This window comes from Oryzias latipes, chromosome 7 (genome assembly GCF_053564925.1).
Source record: "Oryzias latipes strain Hd-rR chromosome 7, Olatipes_Hd-rR_3.1".
Lineage (NCBI taxonomy): Eukaryota > Metazoa > Chordata > Actinopteri > Beloniformes > Adrianichthyidae > Oryzias > Oryzias latipes.
Window position 1 is genome coordinate 19065776 of NC_136243.1, and position 18574 is coordinate 19084349.

Sequence of the window (18574 nt, forward strand, 5' to 3'; positions counted from 1 at the left end):
ATTAGCGCTGACGAATGGAGCTGCCTCTCTGTTGTGACATATTGCATGTCCCACGAGGGCGCTCAGTCTGCTGTGATAAATGATCACATCCTTATTCTTTTTTTCTTTAAACATTTTAGTCAAACATTTCGGCTCAGGTTATAACAAAATGCAAGAATGACTTAATATGTTCGACTATGACTTTCTTTCTTCCTTTTTTGCCCCTAAGCCTTTGGCGAGTCTCTATCCAGGCGCTGTGGTTACGCCTATCTAAAGGTTAATGGTGGGTCACGGTGCCACTCTTTGAGCTGTCCTGTCTTTTGGCCCTTTGATTAGTTCTGCAGATCTTGGAGGTTCCTCTTTCTAAGCACATGCGGCTTGGTAGGAAGCGTGAAAGTGCTACCAGATGGACGCAGAAGCGCACCTTTCCGGGCCTTGACATTCGCATCCAACACAGCTTTCTCGCAGGTCATAAATATTCACACTCAACACATGCGCCCCCACTCATGAATGCACGAACGCCGCTGACATTTTTTTTTGGACTCTGGATGGATGGAGTGCATATGCTCCCACATCCCTGAATAGAAAGTAATGATTAGTGAGGGATGACGTGCAGTTTGTCAGACACTGCATAAAATCGGCTCACAGGCGAGCCAGAGAAGTGTTATCTTGGATGCAAATAATTAAAGTTGATGCTAAAGCGCATGGAAGCGCCTATGTATGCCGTGGACTCCTCTGGGGACAGCTTTGCAGCCTGCGCTCTCGCAGCCTCCCTGCGGCCACCACTTGCAGCTTTCAGACGGGCAGCTAATTGCGTTAGGCGTTATTTTGATAGGGCGCACAGCCATGCGCATCAAATCAGGCGCTCTGATAAAGTGCAACACAATCACCCGCCTTCCCCATTAGGTCTTCATGAGGCTCCGAGAGGGTCAGGTCCGTCAGCCTCATGTAATAGAAGGAAGGAAGGAGGCAGCGAGAACAGTGGAGAAAATGCTGCTCCTGCTGCTCCTTTCTATAACTTTTAGCATTGAGGAGCTTTGCGGCCAACCTGCATCCGTGCTGATAAGGAGTGCCACTTAACGTGCGCTGGGATCTGGGCAGCCCTCCTACAAACATGAGGAGCAGCCGCGCCTTCCTCCTGTTAACAGGCTAAACAGCCCCATCTAGCGGTCACACAACAAATCTGCTTTTTTCTTCCTTTTCTTTCAGGGTCAAAAGTGCAGAGCCCTGGAAACGAGATAACCAGATAACCAACCAACCAAATAAATAAATCCCTAAAAAATAATGTGTAACAACTATTCAGTATTTTGTGCGCACAGCTTAGAATGTTGTGGCGACAATTTAGCCTTTTCTTGATTTATTTTCTGAATATAAAATGATCCTTATAGGCACAGATGAGCATTTTTGTGAAAAAACATCACAAAAACATCGCGTGGCCACAAATTAGTATTTAATACACACAAAATGTTAACGTGTGACAACAGATTAGTACTGACTTCACACAATTTAGCATTTTTATTCTGTGCAAAAAATTAGCATTTTCTGGACACAAATGAGTATTTTGTTGGCATAATTTAGAATTTTGTTCGCAAAAATGTGTATTTTGTGCAAACAAAATGATAATTTGTGATGGCAAAACAGTATTTTATATGCAAAAAAAAAATCATCATTTTGTGTGCATATGTTAGTATTTTGTGGAACAACTTAGCATTTTCTGCACTTAAATCAGTAGATAATTTTTTTTGTGGCCACAAATTGTTTTTTGTGGACACAAAGTAGTAGGAATTGAACATACTAAGATACTAATTTCACGAGGTAAAAATGCTAATTTGTGCTCACAAACATTTCATAAGTTGTCCAGGACTCTGTTCAAATTAAAATAAAAGGCTGCTTTACAGAAAAACTGCTGACACAGCGAGGTCATTAATGCAAGTTATTTATTCCACACGTAGAAAAGAACATCAGAAGGCACTGAAGTGGTTTAGCACACAACCGACCATCACAGGCTTCACTGAGGTGACATGCAAGGTCAGACGTCGGCTTACCCTCAGCTCCGCCTGTCTTTTCCTTCAGAGATATCAATAAATCAATAATTCCAAGAGCACTTTAACTACAGGTCAATCCCGAGGGAAGTCAAGTTTACTCTCAGTTTAACAAGAAAACATGCTAAAATCCCTTTGTGTTGCCTTTACCTTCAAACTCCTTCTGTTCCGAGGAGGGCTTCTGCCTCAAGAGTGACAACTTCTGAAGTCTGTATAGAAGCGGTTTTCAGCTGAACCTATAGACCATCAGGTGCTGTGCTAAAGTGCGGCTCCACGGTTCAGCCTTTCAGCATTAAATTAACGCAGGGCGATTCAGTGTACCAAGTTTTCTAATACTCTCCTTGACTTGAGTGGGACTAGTTGTGCGCATAAGAAAAGGCAACCAAAAAAACTTGACTCAGTGAGTTGGGGTGCAGAAACGCAACCGAAGAACTAAAGTCAAGGACGGGTTAAGATTTACAAGGAAAGAAAGCGACTGGAAAAGCTTCATTTACTACTAAGACACATCTGTCCCTGTAACACACATTCATTTTGAATGTGGAAAGAAACTAGATCCTCTGGGGGGCATCTTCATTTTGCCCTCCTGGTTTTGATTAGACATCAGTGTTTGAAACTAAAATTTGGCACTGGGTGATTAAAACATTTTCAGTGCTTTCAGGACTGTTATGCAGGGGAACATATGTTAGTACAGTATCATGTAGAGGCAGTGAGAACTTGAATGGCAGTGGAGATGACGGCATCCTTCCTGACCCAACAGGAAGAGCCGGATAAACACCAGTGCTTTCTCATCTACAACCTGATCGCATCAAACATTATGACTGGGAGGAAATGGATGAGATTTTGAAACAATAAAACAAAGATTGTATGCCATTTTCTTAATGATGACACAAAGCTCTGTACACATGTTCAAGTATGGCAGATGCTAGACAATAAGCAGATGTTTTCTGTGCAAGTTTATGACTTTTTTTCTTTTTTTTAAAAGCAGAATGTCATAGCTTTGCCCCGTTTAGTCTTCATGTAACATTCATAATTGTCCCAATCAACTTTTCTTTATGTTTTATAAAAACAAAATAATTAAAACGGGAGATCTTTGCTAATAGAAATGCTAAGGAAGCCCAGTGTCTCTACAATCATTTCGACACACTAAAGTCATGGTCAGTCCTTCAACAGGTTCTGTAAATTCATCACAGCAAGAAAGGAGCAACCTTTGAAAGGTTTTCAACACTGGCTCATATCCACCAATCAGAGAAATTCTCTTCCTAAAGGCAATCAACCCAAGCCTCAGCAATCAAGCTGGAGCTTCAGGATGATCCATCAGCCGTTTACCTGACTGAAAGTCCCCTTCATAGAATGAGAAGAGCATAATGCTACATGGTACTGAATAAAATTACTTTAAAAATAACATTATTAGAAATAAACTTATAATTGATAAAACTCTAAAAGATAAAAACAGTACAGTGCTGCATCCTGTGAGAGAAAAACAACACATCAGTTCATTTCAAAATGTAAACAGTTTCTTTTTCTTTTCTAAATGTGACAGTTGACTCCATTTCTTCGGCTTTTTTTTTCTCTTGATCCTCGGCTTTTGTCAAAATGTGCTCAGCGTGCACAGCGTCATCTCAGAGCAGTCACATTCTTCAAGCCTCCTGTGGGACAACAGTCAACAACACGCTGGTTTCAATCTGGTCACCCTGGGGGCTGCAGAGCACGGTGCGTGTACCCAGATAGAGCGTCCCAGTTTCTCCACAGGAAAGCCAGCAGGAGAACGAGAAGAAGGGTGGACAGGGAGCGTGAGCGCGTCTTCATGAGGGGGACCACACAGTTGGCCACCGTTGAGACAAACACCAGAAGGACAGCCATTAGGGCCAGCAGCACATTGATAAGTTTTCCCAGGAGAGTTCGTGCTGTGGCATTTTCCAGCCCCTCCAACTGGACGACCTGCTGCTGCTGCTGTTGAAGCTCCATCTTAGAAATCCTGGTCTGACATGCTTCCAATGCTTCCTGCACAGAAGGACACACGGAAAGGAAAAATGATAAAGTCACCATTTCTCACACCCTTAAAAGCAAATTTCTCCATAGTTTGTAGCACCTTCACAGCTAGAAGCCACACTAGGATGCAGAGGACGGACTAAGCAAACATTTTTTAAATATAACTTTTTTTCATTTTTAGGAATGTAAATTACTGTAACTGTTGGACAAAGCAGCCTCCTGTGTATTTGTACAATTTAAAGACCTCTATCTCCCCCTGCTGTCACAGGAAGGAAATGCAGTCAAAACAGAAAATGCCAATCCCTCACAGACGACAGGAAGAGCCAGGAATCAGATGAGACGTTCACAAGGAAATGCTTTTGTTTTGGACAAACAGAAGCTGATGGACAGCCTGGATTTCTTAGACTAATCTTCCTGTTTACACAAAACAACATGCGCAATGAGATAATGCCTGACTCTGGGAGTTAACTTGAGGCTGCCACAATCGCATCTACCATTACAGGCGGCGTTAACTTACTTACAGAGGCTTTCTAAGTTTCTATTACTGTAACATTGGGCTGCTGAAGTTCTGCAGGCCTCGTATGGAGGTCAAGAAAGGCTTAAATAAAGCAGATGACGCCATTTGAAAAGTTGTTTATTCTAAATTGTGACCAAATATTGGTTTTACTACAGTAACAAAAACCTAACAGATAATTGAAATTGAAATTGAAAGCCAGCAGGCTAAGAGATTGAGTCACTAAGTGAAAAGGACAATAGGGAACGATGAAAATTATTTTTCTGGGACTTTGTGTAACATGTGTTTTCCCCACTCTAAGGCACACTTAAAAGCCTTCTTTTTTTTGTTACAATCCAGAGTACCTTGTATGTGGATTCATTCTGGTTGTGTTTACTGACCTGGGTGGGTTGGCGTTATCGTAAATATGCTAACACGGATAATGTATAGCAGCGCTGGACTGTCTGTGTGTGTTTTCTTTTCTTTTTTTTTTACATGTTACTAACAAGGTTGGGAGTTAGGGTAGTCACTGGACAATTATGTTATAGTTCATTGATGGTGCGCCTTATAATCTGGTGCACCACATGGTGCATAAAATACTGAAATCTTCTGAGAATTGAAACCTGGTTGACTAGTTTTTTGTGTCTTTGCCATTTTCAATAACACTTCATGTCTTCAGTTTAAACATAGTGGTTGACTGGTATATATCTGTATCACATAACTGATAAAGGAAACAGTTAAAAGCAATACATTCCTTAAGAACGGGCCAAGTAGAAGGTCAAGGATTATTTACTTCCATGTAAAGAAAGCTGCTTGGAGGCAAATATAACAAATGTGTAAACAACAACTTTGTGTTAACATGAGAGAATGTTGTTGTACCAACACTTCTTTTTCATTTTTTGAATATGTTGTGCATGGTTTGCTTGTGGATGCAGGACCGATAGACGAACCTGGATGTCTCTGGCTCTCTCATAGGACTGGTAGGCAATCTTCTCCTCCATGCTGGCCAGCTCCTGTTTGAGGTTGAGGATCTCGTTCTGGTGAAGTTCTGTCAGGTCGTTGAGCTGCTCCTCCAAACGTTCACACCTGAGTATCAACGTAAAAACACGTGAAAGCCTCTGCCATAATTGTCCTGAGTAAAGGAGCATGTGTTTTAATTAGAAGAAACAGTCCCTGGAGGAATAATCACATGGGCACCTGAGCAGACTGGTGATTGGCCCAGACAAGATTAGGATGTGCTTCTTCATCTGCTGACTGAACTAGCCAATCAGAGAATTGACAGCATGTCTGACCAGTGGGGCGAGCCCTGTAGGGCCCTGGGGAAGGATCTAAACTGGTTTATTTTGGCAGGCACACATAACTGGATGGACGGCTTAATGGCAAGGCGCCTGACTTGTTACCGTTTGATGCGAGTTAGGTGATTACTCTGAAAGAAATTCCATCAACAACATTCCTTTCGCATTAAAAAACAATTCCGGTGGAGATATAAAACCCAAACACTTCCAGTCGCTAAAGTCAAAACACAACAAATGAATTTCATATTTAAAGAGTTCCAACAGAACTTACTTTATTATTTAAATAACATTCTCATGCAACTCCCTCACTTCAATTACTGCATCTGGTTTTCTTTAAAACAATCTGTGGACATTTGACCAACAGGGACAAATTTGGTTAAGCAGCCACACAAGGAGATATGCGAGGTTTATGGACAATCATTCTTCCATGAAAAGATGGAAAAAAGCTTGTTGGTAATTCCTCCCTCATGGAGATCATTTTGGTTTTTAAAGACAAAAATAGACTGCACTGGATGTGGACATTTAAGGGAGAAAAATGTTCTATTCCAAGTTTGGCTCTTTATTTTACGCTCCTGTTCTAAATGTTTTTGACGGGCTGACCTTGAACCTCAGGCTGGGACGCTGATACCTCCACCTTCATGGATGTGCCAGTTAAAACATTAACCTTACTTTCACAGAACAACACTGTGATTCTTTTTGATGTAGCTGTTGGGAACAAACCCTGCTAAATCAAATGAACTACATTTATCTGAAAATGGTATAAGGGTGTAAGAATAAATACATTTTTAACTTTGTATGCTGCATTTATGAATGTACAGACCACAAATGCAGAGAAAATGACATTCCATGGATATGTTACTTGTAAATCTAGATCCGTCATTTTTCTGAAAGTATACTTCATTCAAATCTGTGCTTCCTGATGACAAAGGGTTAAAAGATCAAAAAGACATCTCTCTTGTCATAAGAAAAATATTCATGTAAGGCGCTCTAAGAGTATGTGAATGCATAATATGTGTTGTGTTACATATTTTCTTTTTACCTGAAGCGCTCTTCCTGCAATGCTTGCATAGCAACTGTGTAATCTCTCTGATAGTGGGTCTTCAAACCGTCCAAGCTTTCCTCTAGCCTCGCCTGGCCCTCCCTTAACTCCTGCAGCTCTTGCAGCAGCATGTCCAAACTGGAGCTCTGGCTCCTTTCCAAAGTGTTGCCCTTGGAACTTGGTGGACCTCCGGGGGCCCCTGTGGTGCTGTTGGCCCCGGCTGAACCAGATGTAGCACTGGAGCAGTCGTCTTCGCTCCCATACTTTGGGCTGGACAGGAGGTGGTGGGCAGTGCTGCCCAGAGATCGTCCTCCAGCCCCTGTCACACCTTCCTCTATTGATGGGTCATCCAACGAGTCCTTGAGGGAAGGGATGTTGTCGGCGCTGCCAAATTTGTTGCGAATACGAGAAGCGATCACCCAAGGCTTAGAGACGACAGCTCCGGCAGCTGTGTGGGTAGCCTGTGAGAAGCTGGAGAGGCCTCCTTTGACGCTGTCCACCACCCCTTCACTGAAGCCAGTAACCTTTGCCCCGACGTCTTTCAGGCCCTGCTGCATGTCCCGCAGAACATCCTTGGAATGTCGCGGGATGCCGTTGTGCTCCACTTCACGCAGCTTCCGATGGTAGTGCTCCAGTTTCCTTTGCAGTTGCTGGATGGTCTGTGCCGACTTCTGGTTCTTTTTCTCAAATACCTGCAAACCCAGCAAAAAATAAACATTGCATTTGAATTTCTTGATTGAAAAGATTTAGCTATGATGACTATGTTGATTAAAACCACAACGCAGGGCAAGCACTGCACCTGTTTAATCCGTGTGCTTTGCAGCTTATCAGCATTGTTGGCCAGTTTGAGATACTCAGCAACGTTGTCATCCCGAGCTGTCTGCTCGATTTTGATCTGCTCCGTGAGCTTGAGGATCTTCTGCTGCAGCTGGGCAATGACCTGCTTGGTGCGCTGAGGGTCTGGGGTGCCATCCTCAGCTGTGGAAAACGAGCCGTCTGTCCCACAAGAGACATTCAGAGGTGTTTGGCCAAGTCCAGTCACCTCCAGCCGGTCGATCTGAGGCACAGACATGGGTAAACAGAGGGAGGTCGTCATTTCACAATAAAAGGAATTAAGCAAACCAAAAAAATAGGACAGTGAGGTAAGAAACCATGAGTTGCACATGGTCCCTTTTCTGTCATTTTGCTGACATCTGTGTTAAATTTCAAACTTCTGCTTTCCTTTTGCCAGTTGTCTGGCGGGAGGGTAAAGGGAGTCAGCTTTGAAAGGCCATTACTGGTCAGTTTCACTAAAGTCTTAACTTCCCTTTCAGCCTTAACAAAGAAAAGAAAGTTAAGACTCTTTTTCAGCACATGTAGGCACTTCTTAAAACTTAATATAAAAATAGAGCTGACTTAAACAGAAAAACATAAGAATTTATTTTGTTGTTATTACTATAGTAATAATTTTTTCAACATTTTAATCTTATTATTTGTATTAGATTTTGAGTTTTACATGTTTATTTGTTTTTACTGTTGTGAACACCAGCTTGACTGTTAATTTGCCCTTAAAATTTTCCTAGAAACTTCAATTAATACAAATTCTAGGAACCACGACTGGCGCACTTACACAATTATTTCAAAAGAAAAGTGGAGGGGGGTCATTCATTACCTCACCTGAGGGCAGAGAACAGAGCTGAGCCTGCCCGGACACCGTAGGGGCTCAGCAGTCAGGGAAGAGGTGAATAATATGCAATATGCACCTTATTTGTTCAAGAACAACACCTGCGGCGTGACTAAGAGATGACGAATCCCCCCGTTAATAGAAATTGAATTCACTCAAAGCCAACTACAAACACCGAATACATCCATGTTTGTCTATATGTTTTGCTTTTAAACGCTAACAGAATCAGTCCAATAAAAGTTTCACCTTCAATCAGGATGAAAGCCAGCGCTCACCTTAACCTTCCCATTGGTAAATCGCAGAAACTGTTCCCAGTGCATTTTCCCCGCGGTGGCGGCGGGTCCTGTACTCTCATCTGTCTTCTCACTTCGGCTCAAGTGTTGGTTCGTAAATATCAATAATAACCTGGCAGTGTCGACTGTCTTTAAATCCCTACGCGCTCCCACTGACCCGGCGTGTTGTGAAAAGTTGAAAACCACCTAAACTTCGATGCACAAAGCTCCGCCCACTGCTATCACCGCCCCGCCCTTCAGAGAAGAGGCATGACATCATCGCGTCAGCTGCAAGCCCGCGTGGCGCGGCAGCGCCTCATCCTCAAACAAAGATCAAGCAGTCACTCTATTTCTCGAAAGGAGGATTACCTGTCCAAAAATAAACGTCTAAAATATCCATACGGTACAGACAGTGTTCATAATAAAACTGTTTCCATTTTGATCACATTTTCTTAAGTTTATTCTATTTTTACCTGTGTTTCCCATTAATTTATACACAATTAATTAACACAGTTCTATTATCTGTACTAAAGCCGCACAAAAATGCTGAGTTATTTTAAAAAAATCACTGTCAGATATCAGCATATTAAGTAGTTACAGCAAAAAAGAGAAAAAAATCAACAAGTCTGTCAAGGGCCTCACTTCCTGCTTTCTCACAAAGCTGTCTAACTTCAGGGCTCAAGGCGAGTCTGAGCTGCCATTCCAGCGTATCAACTCTCAGCCCGTTTCCACTTTACTGCCACAAAAAGGACAGGGCAGGAAAAACCTGTTGGACATCTTATTTTGCGGCATAAAAACACAAATGGGAATGTTTCCAAAGAAAAGTTCCTCTAAGAAGTAGAAGAGTACTCTGTCTGAATGCAATTGCTTGACAGTATTTTCTTTGGTTAAAATCAATTTTGTGTGTGAAAACACCAAACAAATCCATATAATTGGCAACTGAAAAATTATTTTATTTATTCAAGATTATTGTCAACAGAGTGATCATATCAATAAATAAATAAATTAGAGCACAGCAAAAGGGTGATAGAAGCACCGGTAAACATTACAAAGAGCAATAGACATTCCTGTTGCATTAAATGAACAGAACTATCAACATGTCTTCATTAACAACTACATTTCTCCTTACTAAAAGATAAAGAGGACAAAGGACAAGCCAGATAGTCTCTCTGAACTGGAGTTCACAGTAACAGTGCATGGTTAAGATACTGTGATAAGAAGGTCTGTACACCTTCACACACTAGCGTTGAAACAACGCCCTTCGTTGGCCACGAAACTTCCTTGTCATCAGAGGTGCAAGTTATAAAGCAAAAGTATAAGAAGCAGTTGGTCATTTGGTTTCCAACTCTAACTTTTGTTGCTCCAGTGCAGAGATCTCTAAAGACAGACTCCAATGAAAAAAGTGTTCTGAGTGTTTTTAATATGTTCTTGTGGCATTTGTTCTCATGATGGAAGACCTATATAAAAGGAAATTAAGCTCAAAATTGTATTTTATGCCTTTTTCTTTATTCAAATTGTTGTGTATAAAGAGAAGACAAAAAAAATTCAGTTTGAAAAGCTTGTAGCTGTGATGTAGAAGTTATAGTCGGCATAGTGGAGCCGGTAAATAAGTACAAGTACCAAATTTGGCATTGATGTACTGTATTTTAGAACCCCCATTTTTCAAAAAAGCATATTAGCCATGAGAAAAATCAAAAATGTTAAAATATATAGTATATAAATATATATTCCACATTTATTTAGAATTCTGTAGGTACCCCTTAGGCCTGCACAATATACTGCAAATTTATCGTTATCGCGAAATCAAGCTGTGCAATATGCATACCGCAAAAGACGGCAAAAATCGCAATAAATGATTACCTTAAATGTGCTAAAACAAACTCATGGCAGCTTGAAATATTGAACAAATGAAATAAATCCCTTTATGCATTTAACCAATCATTTGGAGTATAATTTTTAAACTGTTGCAGTGAAATGGAAATGATGTTTTTGTTTTTTTTGCTATTTGTTTATATACCGCAATTTATATTGTTATCGCAATATTAATTACCAATATCGCATATCGCGAGTTTTCCTCATATCGTGCAGCCCTAGTACCCCTCAAATTTAAAGACTGCAATATGTGCATGAACAGCCCACATTTTTTAGACTGGAGCATATAAACATAGAAAATTTTCATAATAATTGACTGTATGGCCACCATCTTTACAAAGGGTCACTATTTTAGATTTTTCTCTTGGCTTACGTGCCTTTTTTTGTATTCTAAGGTACATTCTTGCCAAATTTAGCGCTTGTTCCACAGTCTGTAAGATTTGCCTGAAATACCAACCTAACCAGCTCCGCTAGCTGGCCTCAAGCTCTCTGCTCCAGTCTATTCTGATGCATTCACTTGAAGACGACTGGCCCATCGCCTCCCTACAGCACTGGTTAAATCATGCCTCCCATCTCTGCTACCCTCATCTGTGGCATTATACATTCTTCTCTTTCTATTGAAAATGTTCCTTCGACCTTTAAAATTGCAACTATCCCCATAATAATACAAAAAGATGGTTCTGATCACAAAAAAATGTTATCTATGCCTCAAGTTTCATTGCTATCCAACCCAGAACTATTTTGGTCTGGTTTATGTCTTATTACTGTTCTTATCAAAACCCCCGATTATCTTGCATAGTGAGTCACTCCTCATCCTTATCCACCTTAGTTTGTGTGCAGTCTTTGACACAATCTCTCACTAAATCCTTAGTGAAAAGATTATCTGCAATCAGCATCACCCACATTCTCTCAAACTGGACCCCATTACACCACATCATATCCTACATGTCTTACAGCAGCTCCACTGACTCCTTGTCAAACTCAGAACTGACCACAAGCTCCTGCTGTACACCTTCACAGCCATCCACAATCCCTCCTCTCCAAATCTGTCCAGGTTCCTCTATGCTGCTGCACCGCCTGCATCTTCCCTTCACCTGACTTTTCCCTGTACCTGCCACAGTTTCACTATCACTTTTGTTTAATTATTTATTTTTTTCATGTACTTTAATCTTTCTTTTAACTGCACAGTCTCCTTAGTGGACTTAAAAAGTGCTTAAAAATACACTATTTTATTATAAAAACATTACTGTCACTGTTAGCAGTCATAGCTAAGACGTACAAAGAGTTACACGAATTGAAAGCATCTCTTTGATCAGTGTAGATGGCAAATATTGAGTTTTAATGTGGTAAATGAAAGATGTTTTTCATTGTAGCTAAAGAATTAATGAAACCAAACATGTTAATGTCCAGCTTAGCCAAAACAAAGAGTACTGAACCTCTGGGCTCTGTGTAGCTTCATGCTTGTGTATGTTTGCAATTGAATAGGGCACTTGATCCCACCCTAATTAGAATTTATCAGTAGAAAACAAAAGGTCTGCTTGGACCTGCCCTGTTTCTCTGCGGTCCTCTCCCTCTTACACACAAACACTCACACACTTGTGCTCAGACTCTGTCTATGCGTCTAAACTGGGTCAGCCTGCTGCTAGACTCAGGTTGTGTAAATGCCTTTGATCCAAGCAAAGCTGGTTAGACCCATGGAAAGGCAATCTGTTTTACTTGGATCTAACACAATTATAAATTATTCAACAAGTGATCAGGCATTTAAAAAACAATGTTTAGGGTCAAATTAACAAAAAAAGCAGACAATACTATTTTTTGGCTTCGTCATTATCATTCACCTGAATAGGACAACAAATATGAACATCAAATCAACTTTGGAGAGAGCCATGATTTCTAAGTTAGGAAGCATTTTAGTTTTAACAGTGATTGTCAAAAATGTGAGCTAAAGTACAAAATACTATCTTCTGATTTCAACCAAATTCCATCTTCAAGCTCCCTCATATAACATGTTTTAACAAATGTCTCAGTATTACAGCTCTTCAAAATGTTCTGAAGGTTGGAGCACAAACAGAGCCAATCTAAAGTCATTTTCACAAAGTAGCCTCTTGGTAGAGTGTCTCACAGACAAAAAAGTTTATTCAGGAAAACCTAGCGTATCGTTTTCAAATAATTAATGACACAACTGGCTTCAATACAACTGGCTTCAATACAAAACTTTGTTTAAGCAACAACAATACCTCCGTTATCTTAGGCCTCTTTTTGTGTCATTTCATTCAGGGTCAAGGTTATTTGTCAGGGAGGACAGAAAAGCTCCAGCTTGTTAGTTGTTCCACCTCCCATCACTACTGAGTAGTTTTTAAAAACCCTCTGCTGTCAGTTTGTGTTTCAGTTAAAAACTACTTTCATGTGTAAAGATGAAAACGATACCAAATCAGGTTCTTTCTCAGAACTCTACAATGATCCACAGCTCTCCTGTTACATCTGAGGATGTAGTAGGAGAGCTGTCTGGGCATGTCCACTAGTGGTTTTAGGCTGGACAAGCTGCTCTCAACTTTGCTTATCAGCAGAGTTAAACATAAATAAGGATTAATATGGATATACGATAGGCATTTGTGTATACTAGAGCAGCATCATTCCATTTTTTTGTCACTTAGATAACAGAGTAGTATTTATCTACTAATACGACAGAAATAAAGACAAAAAAATGTAGTTAGGAGAGCTTACCCATGTTTATATGTGATAATATTTGAAGTGACAGTGTGTTTAGCAGCACACTGCAGTTTACCTTGCTTGGCTACACTTTATCAATTAGTTGGTTTGTTTTTTACAATACCATATTTGACCTTAATCTACTTTTTAATATATAAATTATGATGCTTTCAGCAATAAATTAACAAAACCAAATATCCAGTTTCCATTTCCTTCTACTGACTGAGGTAACAATAATAATAGAAATCAACATCGAATTAATCTGTATCATGCTGGCTAAAGCCCAGTTGACTCTTCACAATGACACATGCATTTTACCTGAAGTAGTGTGTGAATGTCTGGAAAAAAAAGAGGACTCTCTGAGATGAACCAAGAGATCCAGTTGGCAACAAGAAGTTAACCTTACTAAGACAAAATCACTTTCCTTAATCTAAAGAAGAAAAAAATCAAAGTTTTGAAATAAAATGATCAATGATCATCATCATCATCACAAAGAAATAAGAAATAAGGCATCCAAAACAGAGCACATCCAAGTTAAATCCCACATGGTGGAAGAAGCTAATGGACAAGACATTACCAGGCTATGGATGACCTCCATAGGAAAGAAGCACAGCTTGGACAGGATGTCAATTTTATCTTTTTTTCTGCAAAAGTGTTTCTAAGTAGAAACCTGTGGAAGCAAAAAAAAGTGAAGTCCTTGAAGGGATGTTATCTGTCATGGCAATCTTTAGAAAAGGTCCACTTAGAAGTCCACTTGACCGACATCTGTCCTGACAACTAAAAGTCAAAACTGTATGACTTGACTGAACATCCAGAATCCACAAAGTGCTGAAGATAGCCTTCAATAAATCAGTCCCATGGATAGTTGCAGACAGAATCATGCTGCCAGTTAACAGAGCAGCCGTTGTTCAAAGGCCATTGATGTGCTTCAGAGCAAACACGTGCTCAACAGAGTAACAGGACTGTGGAGATAAAATATGGGTTTTGACAGGCAGTACTGTCAATGCCAGCATGCATTAGAGAAAGAGGAGGGACTCAGCTGGAACAAAGCACCCCGATGTGGGTTTGGGATGTCAGAACAGAAGCAGTTAATCACTTGGAGTCTCACCAGGTCATATGTAGGCAGAAGCAAAGGAATAAAGAGTTTACTGTGAACTTGAGGCTTCAAAAAGTCCATCGAACTTTAAATCCCCAGAGGAAGAAGTGAAGCAAAGAACGGATGTGAGCGGAGGAAGAGATCAGACGGGGGAAAAAAGGGCCCACCAGGAGCTGTCATTGAATAAGAAAAGCCAAGAGAAGAAGCAAGGAGTAAGGGGTTGTGAGAAAGGCTCTTGAAGGAGGGGGAGCTTTGGTTCTAAACCAACTCAACCCTAAAGATTTTGGTTCGCTCAGCCTGGCTCAATGATTGAGCCAGTTAGTTTAAAAGATTGGACGTTTCAGAAATTATTTTAAGCTTTTGCTAACCTCAAATATACACTGCACAGGGTAGTCGGGTTTCTTTAAAAGAAAAAAATATTTTTTTGTTATTTGGGAACAGATGAAACACTACAGCATAGTTTCAACAAAGTACTGTTTTGTTAATTTATTTCATAAAAGAAGTCAGAATATCATCATATATTGTCATGAATACCTACTATGACTTCAAAATAAAATTAAAACTCACTTTGTAGTAAAAGCTTTGTACAGAGTGATGCTCTGTAGATGTGCATTGTAATGTTCTACCCCAGACACATCACAAACAGGAGCACTGTACTTTTATGGTGCTCCTGAAAACATTAGAATGAAGTTTCTGTAGTAAACAGTAACATATTTGGACACATTGTTACTCGGTATAGATCTTAGTAAAAAGATTAACAAAAGAAGTAATTTGGACAGATAATTTTCATCAGCTGCACTAATGTGAAATCATCTAAGTCGCTGGTCCCCAAGCTCCAGGCCGTGGACCGCCGGCTGCAGTGAGCTTTTTTAATCAGAAAGCATGTTAGCTGCAGTTTGATGACACAAAATGTTCACGAGGGACCCCATTAGACTTTATCAGCCGTTTCTTTTACGTAAATAAACATCACACAAATTATACAGGTCATGGTATACAGGCACATTTGGAATCTGTGGAATGTTGTCTTTTTGTTGTGCCCACAGCTGTAACACTTTTAAATGGGATCATGCTTGGCATGATAGCTTGAAGTTATGATGTTTAAGAAGGACTGGAACCTGTGTGTACTGCCACTCCAGCATGGCAACATCCTGGAATTATTGCTAGGGATTTCTATATTTTGTGTGTCATTGCTTGATACAGTAGGGTTTTTTTTTCACCATCTTGGTATGCTTTATAAAATGAATGAATCTGCCAAAATTATTTAAAGATGTCATAAATTAAATAAGTCAACTAGTCTGAGTTAGATTTTGACTGAACATATTTGTTTTGAATTTTGTGACACTTAAGTGGAAATCTGAAATAAACAAAACAGAAAAAAAAAACATTTTAGGGGAATTTTTTTTTTAATTCCACATACTCTATATCCTCCAGCAACACCTCCTGAAAACTAAAATATGTAAGCCTTCAGGATGACTCAACACAACACCTTACTTGGCAGCATCATTTGCATTCCTAAATAGCACAAAATGGAGTGACATAATAGTGGAGGGAGGGGAACTCAAGTTCACAAATTACTGACAGAAGACAAAGATAAACAAAATAGAAGTTGAGTTTAAGGTAAAAAAAGAATTGGGAAAGATCGGTTTGAGGTCCAACTAAAGACAGTTAAGGGGTAATGACATAAATGCTATAAACCTAACTGTTTACTCTGCCAAGCACTACTGTGGTAAACTTTTTGGAAAATTCCCAAATGAAACAGCAGGTTAAAGCAAGTTCAAAAGAAGCAAAGATAAAGGAAGTTCAAAGACCTTTTGATTTAAGTTTAGCAAAAATGGTAAGATTAGAGTGTTTGAATAGAACTAGCTCCAAAAGTAATAGAGTAAACTCAGTTAGAGAATAAGACCTTGACTGTCAGACAACTGTTTCTAGTCGGATTTTACTTTCATTGGAAGGAAATGGAGCCAAATTGTCCCCGGGCTTTGGTAAAGAATAGAGAAGGTGCTATGAAAGGATGACAATTTTCATTCAGTAATGGACCAAAAGACCCCCCCACACACACACACACAAAGGCATTTAACGTTTCCATTAAATAATCATGTACAACGGGATCCAGAGAAGGAAAGAGTGGTAATTATTACCTCTTCAGTAAATCACAGGGTACATTTTTTAAGGTAATAAATCCCACGGTTCAAGACAAATTCATACTTTCGGCAAAACAATGATTAAATATAAGACGTGTCAAACCAAAACAAACTTTTTTTGTTCTTAATCTGCATTTTTTTAGTGTTGTAGTCATAATAGAGCTTTTGCTGAGGACCAGTATAAGGCTTTCAGCCACACTGATAGGAAAAAACGTAAAACACAATTGTGATTACATTTAAAAAGGTCATTAATAAAACCAGTAAGATGTTAAAATCGTGTTTAAGCCCTGATGATACAAAAACATGTGAGCTCAGCTTCGTCTTTAAAAGAGAACATCTTTACCAAAGATTACATCAATATTGCACCTTGGGTAAATATTCCACCTGTTGCGCTCACTGTCTCAGTTTTCCACTCTATTGCAACTAGCCGTAAGGAGCATTCCAGAAAAGGAATCTTGTCATTCAGCGGAAAGACCTACTCTTGTTTTCATCCCAGCTTTGTGTTAGACAGCCAAACAGGTCTGGAAAAATCCATTAGAGGCAAACAAGAGGCTGGTTATGATGTAACAATTGTAGAGTCGAGACAAAGGGTGAAATTAAGTGTAACCATGAGAGATTCACTAAAAAGAATAAGAGGCCTGGGATTTTGGGAACTTTATAATTGGGCTACATTTTTGGACCACAAACTTATACAAAATTATATATTATGATGCAACAACATTACTACCTCCCACCATGATTATAAATGGTGACTGATTTTACTGTGCTGCGGTCCACGAGTGTGAGAAGCTATATAAAGGTGGGAGACTGAGTACTGTCTGCATGGACTGATGGGAAAATCGTCTTTGAGGTGTTTGCACATCAACTTTTTGATAAAAAGAACTGCTCTTCCCAACTTGTATACATCCACCAATCTTCTTTCGCTCATCTGGGCCTGGTCACGGGGGCAGCAGTCTAAGCTGAGATACCATAAACCACTAGGCATGTTATACACAGGCTGATTTGGCTATATAGGTGTATAAAACACCAATTAAAACCTTTCATGTCTTTTGTTAAAACAGTTCTTTGTCATAAAATCTATAGTAAATTTAATTAGTTTAAAATGATTTTCATCCAAATCCACTGACCACAAATATAGACATGCAGTTAACTGCATAAGGTGTAACTATTTGTTAAAGTGACAGTGCAAAGTCAGAGCTGACACTCTTTAAAAGATCTTAGAAAGCAAAGTTAAAAAAATGGAAGCCTCCAAGAGTTTGAAAGTTATAAATTGTTTTTATAAATGTTTTTGTCTTCTGATCATTTCAAGATATTAAAAAAGTTCATGTGCAATCATTGCTAGAAATTAGCAGAAAAAGAAATATGCACTTTCAGGGAAGTAAAATCTGCATAGAAATAAAATTTGGAGTATGCTTTTGGCTGGCGTTTGATTTGAACGGTTTCTGTCTGAATTTACCCTGACCTGATTATGCAACATTAAAACAGAGAGGGCAATGGCTAAAATTCAGAGCTGACCCTGCTTTATCCTGGACAACATTCATGCGCCACTATGCGAGGCAAAAAACCATGCCACCCTATTCATAAACAAGAGAATGAAACATCTAGAACAAACAGTCCCAGCTCTTTGGCCTTGGGAGATTATTTGGTCTAGCCACACATCGTGACCCAGTGCTGACTTTAGTGCCCACTTTGAAAAGATATTTAATAGCTGGTTTGGCATCTGAGAACTACCACAATGTATGAGTGAAGGAAATGGGAAGCAGTAGATTTCATAATAGGAATGCGTGTAATTAGGAGTGGTGTTTAGTTTAAAGGAAGTTCTTATCATTATGTTTCTGCTTTAATCCAAACAACATTTTTGGGATGTTCTCCTAATTAGCAGATTGAGAAAATCTACAGGTTCAGTCACGAGCACAAAGAAAGCAAATCCAAATTCTAAGCAAATTTTTTTGAAATTCAATTTAGCCTCTTGCAAGGATTTTTG

At 39.6% G+C, this 18574-nt stretch overlaps 1 protein-coding gene across 7 annotated transcripts in view; it reads right to left on the bottom strand.

Moving 5' to 3' along the window:
* Positions 1-1898: 1898 nt before the first annotated feature.
* The window catches only part of tmcc1a (transmembrane and coiled-coil domain family 1a), a 41765-nt gene continuing 25089 nt past the window's right edge, over positions 1899-18574 (bottom strand). For 6 of the 7 annotated variants that reach the window (XM_078950488.1, XM_004070539.5, XM_078950487.1 and 3 more), the window contains 4 exons: positions 7637-7894; positions 6838-7529; positions 5454-5589; positions 1899-4022 (listed from right to left, as the gene is read on the bottom strand). In XM_078950488.1, coding sequence (XP_078806614.1) covers positions 3708-4022; positions 5454-5589; positions 6838-7529; positions 7637-7894 — 1401 coding nt within the window. In that variant the 3' untranslated portion in view covers positions 1899-3707. Of the gene's footprint in view, positions 4023-5453; positions 5590-6837; positions 7530-7636; positions 7895-8775; positions 8962-18574 lie in introns of those variants that run through there. The other variant, XM_011477269.4, reaches the window with a different exon arrangement.